The 6,808-nt window shown below is 35.4% G+C and overlaps 1 protein-coding gene across 3 annotated transcripts in view; it reads right to left on the bottom strand.

Moving 5' to 3' along the window:
- Positions 1–3,516: 3,516 nt before the first annotated feature.
- Positions 3,517–6,808, bottom strand: part of CDC42BPB (CDC42 binding protein kinase beta) — a 100,928-nt gene continuing 97,636 nt past the window's right edge. For all 3 annotated transcript variants that reach the window (XM_083359930.1, XM_083359928.1, XM_083359929.1), the window contains one exon: positions 3,517–5,322. In XM_083359930.1, the coding sequence (XP_083216056.1) occupies positions 5,191–5,322 (132 nt within the window). In that variant the 3' untranslated portion in view covers positions 3,517–5,190. The remainder of the gene's footprint in view (positions 5,323–6,808) is intronic.

The raw sequence follows: 6,808 nt of genomic DNA, 5'->3' as shown, positions 1-6,808 counted from the left end.
ATACCATTTCAGACAAGTGGCTGTCGTCTTTTCTTAAAAACCTCCAATGATGAAGCACCTACAACTTCTGAAGGCAAGCTGTTGCACTAGCATAGGAAGTTTCTCCTTAATTCCAAGTTGCTTCACTCCTTAATTAGTTTCCATCCATTGTTTCTTGTCTTGCCTTCTGGTGCTTTGGAAAATAAATTGACCACCTTCTCCTTGTGGCAGCTTCTCAAATATTGGAATATTGCTATCATGTCTACCCAGTCCTTCTTTTCTCTAGATTGGCCATACCCAAATACTGCAGCTGTTCTTCGTATGTTTTAGTCTCCAGGCCTTTGATCATTTTAGTTGCTCTTCTTTGCACTTCTTCCAAAGTCTCAACATTTTTTTTTGTAATGTGGTGACCAAAATTGGATGCAGTATTCCAGGTGTGGCCTTACTAAGGCTTTATAAAGTGGTACTAATACTTCACAAGATTTTGATTCTATGCCTGTTTATACAACCAAGGATTGTATTAGCTTTTTTGGCTGCTACCATACATTGCTGGCTCATGTTTAACTGATCGTCCACTAGGACTCCAAGTTCCCTCTCATAGTTAGTTTTTGAACCAGGTTTCGCCTAACCTGTACTTGTATCTGTCCAGGTGAAAACCCTTCCTTTTCTCCACATTAAATATAATTTTGTTGGATAGGGCCCATTGTTCAAGTCTGTCAAGATCTTTTTGATTCTGAGCTTGTCTTCTGGGGTGTTGGCTATTCTTGCCAGCTTAGTGTCATCTGCAAATTTGATAGTTTCCCCTTCTATTCCCTCATCTCAGTCATTTATGAAGATATTGAAGAGTACTGGGCCTAAAACAGAACCTTGTGGTACCCCAGTGCTTACCTCTCTCCATGTAGATGTAATACCATTAAGGACTATTAATTGAGTAGTTTGCCAGCCAGTTACAAATCCATCTGGTGATTATGTCTACCCCACATTTTTCTAGCTTACCAAGAAGTAGGTTTTGGTCTACTTTTTCATATCACTTGCTGAAGTCTAAATATACTATGTCCACAGCATTTTGCTGGTCTACTAATTTAGTCACATCAGCTCTTTCCCAATCCTCTGGTAGTTCCCCAGTGACTTTTTAAAGATATGACACAATGGTTCTGAGATAACATTTGCCAGCTCCTTCAGAACTCTGGGATGTAATCCATCAGGTCCCAACAATTTATATTCATCAAGGTCAGACAGATATTCTCTTACCATTTCTTGCTTATTTTAATTTTTATTTCTGGTCTGTTTTTTACAGTTATGCTTTTGGTAGGTTGGGCTATAGTTCCTTTTTTGTGTGAAGACTGATGCAAAAAATGACTTAAGCTTTCTCTGTATTGCCTGTTACTTCTTTGCCATCTTCTCTCTTTAGTGGACTGACTTTTTCCTTGACTTTTTTTATTATTTATATGTTCAAAGAAAGTTTTTTTTAAAAAAAATTATCTTTGACTTTTGTTGCAAGCCTTTGTTAATTCTGATCCTTTGCTTTCCTGACTTCATCACTGCAGATTCAGGCTATCTGCTGATATTCTGTCTTAGTTATGTGTCCCTCTTTCCATTTTTTGTACTTATCCTTTTTGTCTTTCAGTTTGTGCAACCATGCTGGTTTATTCTTGGATTTCTTGTTTTTCTTTTTTAGTGGTATTTGTGTTGGAATGGGCTTTTATGATTACATTTTTCAGTACTTCTTTCACTTGAGTTGTTTTCTCCTTTAGGATTTTTATCCATAAAATTTTGCTTAGGCTCTGAGTTTGTTAAAATCAGCTCTTTTAGTTTAAGACACTGCTTGGATTATATTTTATTGCTTGTGTTTCCATTATATTGAATACCAGTATGATATGGTCACTCTTGCCCAAGGTTCCCGCAATTTCAACTCCCTCTATCACTTTTTCTCTAAGAATTACTGTAAGCCCAGTATAGCTTTTCCTCTGGTTCCCTCCTCTATCTTTTGGATGACAAAGTTGTCAGCTAGGTTGGTTAGGAATCTCCCGCTTGCTGCGGAGTTTGTCTCCCAGTTGATATCAGGGTAGTTAAAGTCTCCCATTACTACTGTGATATGCTTCCTACATACATTTGTTAATTGATTAGCAAAGAGTTCATCTATTTCTTCTGCTTGGTTGGGTGATCTGTACTATATGCCTATAGCAATGTCATTCTTTTTTCTTTTTATGTTTACTCATATGGGTTCTAGGAGGTTTTCATTCTTGGTTTTGTATATTTCTATAGAGATGTAGTGATCTTTTATACATAATGCAACTCCACCTCCTTTTTTGTTGGGTCTGTTTCTTTTGAATAGTTTGTCCATCGGTACATTCCAGTCATGAGTTTCTTCCCACCAAGTTTCAGTAATGGAAACTATATCATATCTCCCTTCATGCATTAATAGTTCAAGTTCACCCTGTTTGTTCCCTAAGCATTACTATATAGGCATTTGAGTCCTTTATTGGTCTTTGGTGTATCTCTTACTTTGTAACTGGGATTTCCCTCCTTCCCATCACACTCTATTTCATTATGGTTTTTTTTAATTTCTCTTTACTCCATTCCTTCTTATGATTATCTAGTGGTTTTTACTATAGGTTGTGAAGTTTGGCCCTCCTCCCCTCTCATTTTTAGTTTAAAGTCCTTTTGATAAGATGAGCCAGTGTTATTCCGAATATATTTTTTCCAGTTCTTGTGAGGTGCAGTCCATTCCTTGCCAGCCCTTCATCTAGGTAATGCAGACCATGGTCTAGGAAGCCGAAGTTTTGTTGATGACACCATTTTTTAAGCCGGTGGTGAAACAAATGAATTTATTGTTAAAATAAACTTAGCTGGACTGAAATCCTCTTCACAAGATGCAAAATAATTAACATCTAAATTTAATTCTATTTTATTAGTACTACCCCTAGTACAGTTTTAAAATATAGTTAAAATATAGTCTATTAAATCAGAGGAAAAACAGTAAGCAGTCCCTTAAAATAGGTAACAAATCCAGTACTCCACAAATATATTTTTTGTAAAGCAAAGAACTTGTGCCAATATTATAATGACTTGTAATTTTCTCAAATTAGTAAACAGTTTTCCATCTGCCGTGAGAAAAACAAAGCAAAAGGTTGTCAAAGCAGACAAACTCTAAGCTGGCCGGTTACATTAACCCCTCCAACATCTATTTGTTATTCCTAATAAATTCATATATATTAAGTTATTAATTCAGTATAGACTGCAACAGATGCCAGAAGAAAAAAGAAAAAAAAGATTAACAAAATTTGCCTTTGTGACAAACTGTAAAGGTAACATAGAATTCTTCCCATTTCAGCTGCTCCTGTAGCTGCTTTTTCCTCATTAAAAAGTTGGTAAAAGCTCTTGCACCAACAAACCTGATTATGTGGGGGGGGGGTTTCCCCTCCCCAGCTGAGAATGCTGCAGGATATTTCTTTTCTGTAGAGGAGATTAGAATCATGCCACAGTGCTTTCCAAAGAACTACGTGCACTTATCTAATTAATGACAGGACAACTAGGAACTTTTTAAAACATCCCTCTTCTGCTTTATTGACAAGTAGATTGTTCAAAAATGTTCTCACAATTCAATAATTACAAAGACTTGAGACATACATTTAAAAAAAGAGTAAAAACCAGAAAAACCCCAAAGCAGTAGTGTCCAGCTCAAACTGAGCTTTATTAATCAAGAATCTGAGAAAGAGCAAATATTGTCAAACACTTAATGAAACAGAATTAAATGTTGACTAGAACCACTTGGTTTAAACTAGGGATAAGTGCATGTCCTATACAGTGTCTCAGGGAAGAGTGCTAGCCATTGGTATAGCATTAGCCCATAGAAACCAGATTTTAAAACAATTGACATCCAACTGTCATCAAATTGGCACAGAAGGCACACTAGTGTGACAATGACAAACTGAATATGCCAGCCATAGAATTAATTACACGCTTTTAAATGAAACATGATCACTAGGATGGGTGGGTAGGTAGTGTTAATAAATGTATAATACATGGAAGCATGAGATTAAATATACATGTAATATGTCACTGCTGCAAAATATACAGGAATGTGCTGTGCATTTCCTCCCCTACACATTCAGTACTTTTAATGAGCAATCATGGGATTGGGATCATCATGCAGGTGAAGATATAATGAATTAAGGAAAGTGGGGAAAAAAGACGAGGTACCCTCATATACACACCCCTCTATGCTTCCACTTTGGTTACCAAGAAAAATCAGAAACAATTTATTACTACACAATCCCTTCATACAAGCAGCCATCGGGGAGCAATCTCAAGAGAATGCTGGCCTAGTAAAACTTTTTAAAACATAGTGTTATCTTTTACTCTGGAAAAAAAATCCAAGAGAAATTACAAAAATGTTTTGAGAAGATGGATTGCAAGAAAAACAGTAAAATCTGTTTTCCAACAGTATGTTTTTTTAAAAAAGCCTTGTCTTAGCTAATCAGATCTAAAAAAAGTAGGGTAAGGATAAAACATTTCTGGTAAGTCCTTTATGTACATGACTAAAATTTCAGTACAAAGACATTTATACAGCAGAGAACATATGTAATGGCTAAGTAAGTTAAAAGGCCACAATCTAGAAGTTCTGTTTTCACTTTCCTGTTTTATTCTACTGAAGCTGGAAATGGCCCTACAACTTCCTATTACCCCTCTAAACTTTGAAAAAAGAAAGAAACAATATATTTAGAATATATTTAGCCAAGGATGTAACTAGGCTGCTTTTACTTCATACTCAAAGGTCTGGATTTTTTTCTAAAAAGAATTTGCTGATAATGAGACATTACATCATCCTATAGAAAAATAATATTCCTGGTACTGTATAGTAATAAAATCTATCAGCATCTCTCTTTTTTCAGTTTAAGTATGAACATTTTATCAGTAGCCTTTACTGTATATCATGAGAGTATCACAGCTGTGCAGAAATGGATCCACCTTGACTGTAAGAGTGAACAGTTTACATTAAAAAAAAATTGTTACTATAGCAATAAAGATCTCTTGCCTCCTTTTTATGCCCTCAAATCTACAATCTAGATACAGGAATTTACTTCTGTGCAATGCTAAAAATTAAGCATCATTCTTGGCACTGTTGTTGGAGACAGATGTCCTGCTTTTGATGCTCCACGACATAGCAGACAATCCCAAATGAGAGAAACAGTGGAGAGAGCTGCAGTGTTATGCATCACAGGTTGATTGGTCTAATCCATCTAGTGTCAGCTGATTCCTGTGAGGAGAGTTGGGACTTGGGGGGCTGCTTGGGTTAGAGCTGTTGGAAGGAGTTGAGTGTTTGGTAGAATCCGAATCAGGCTGTTAAAAAGAAACAGAAAAACAATGTCTTCCAGTCACATTCTATTTCTAGACCAAGAACTGCAAAGATGCATTTAACAAAAGGAGGGACCTGGCCAGTGCAACAATTCAAATTGCCCCTGAGAGGACCCCTCTTCCTCCTCATCTAACATCTCCCACCCTATTATGTGCCCCTAGTAGTGTGAAAATAGTGTAGATTTATTCTTCCTCCCAATTTCCTCTTCAAAATCATATTTTTTCCTAAGTCTTAAGCCTTCATCTATATTCCTATATTCTTACAAAATTTCTCTGTCTCTTTCTTCTCATGTTTCTTTTTGCTTTTTTGGTTTAAATAAATGTTATTCTGTCATTGATTACACTGATTAATATCTCTGTGTAAATCATTACTAATCAGAAGAACGGAGTCCAGAAGGCCTCAGAAGCTAGAAGCAATAAAATGTTCTAAAAAGAAACTTGCAGCTCACAAAAGCAAAAATATCAAAATCAAACTAATTAAATTTGAAAGGAGAATGTATCTGTACATTTATAGGTATCCATGAAATTGTTTTCAGACCTATTTTATGAACAGCCTTCTCTATAACAGAATATTCCCCAATAATTTAAGTTATAGATTTTGGCCTTCAAAAATACAAAATTCATAATAATAATAATAATAATAATAATAATAATAATAATAATAATAATAATAATAATAATAATAATAATAATAATTTTATTTGTATACCGCCCTTCTCCCGAAGGACTCAGGGCGGTGAACAGGGCAATAAATAAGATCCTCACATAGTCTCATCAGGCAACTTCAGATATTTTAGTACCGATAAAAGATAATATTTTAGCTCAAGGTTGAACTGTGGGATCCTTGCTGCTTTTTTGAGCTTGGTGGGCTTGTTTTGTTTTCGCATTTACCAAATTAGGTAATATATTTTAGCAGTATTTTTATTAAAACTACTAAACTACTGAACCTCAAAACCCTCAATCTATTAACATCATAAGCAGATGTCCATCCTTCCTTGCTAACATCCTTTCAATGACAGAAAGTAATAAGTTATCTGGAATCTTATGTCACTATACAGTGGGCATTTCCAGGGCACTGCCTTCTAAAATATTAAAAGAAACTGGACAGGCACTCCATTTACAAATTCCTCATACTGATAAGTAACATCTATAGTACACAAAATATTGTTTATTGCACATACAATCTTTCATGGGATAACAAACCACAATGTCCATTGGGATCAGTTTCCCGATCACATGGAGAGTTTTAATTTTGCTTAGCAAGATGCAGTTTTTGCATCAACACAAAATGATGGAGCCAAATTTTTTGTCTTCATTTCCCTTCCATCCATTCCTTTTCAAATGTTCTTTTGCAATAGGCAAAGAAAGATTCTGTTGGAATTATATCCTGAATTTGGTTTGACCTAGAGCTGAACAAAGAAATGTATGGCCAAATTATGCAAAATGTATAATTGTGTAATTTCCTCAGGGC

This window comes from Vipera ursinii, assembly GCF_947247035.1.
Source record: "Vipera ursinii genome assembly, chromosome: 1".
NCBI lineage: Eukaryota > Metazoa > Chordata > Lepidosauria > Squamata > Viperidae > Vipera > Vipera ursinii.
The sequence above is the reverse complement of the archived record's forward strand: the minus strand, read 5'-3'. Positions and strand labels throughout refer to the sequence as shown.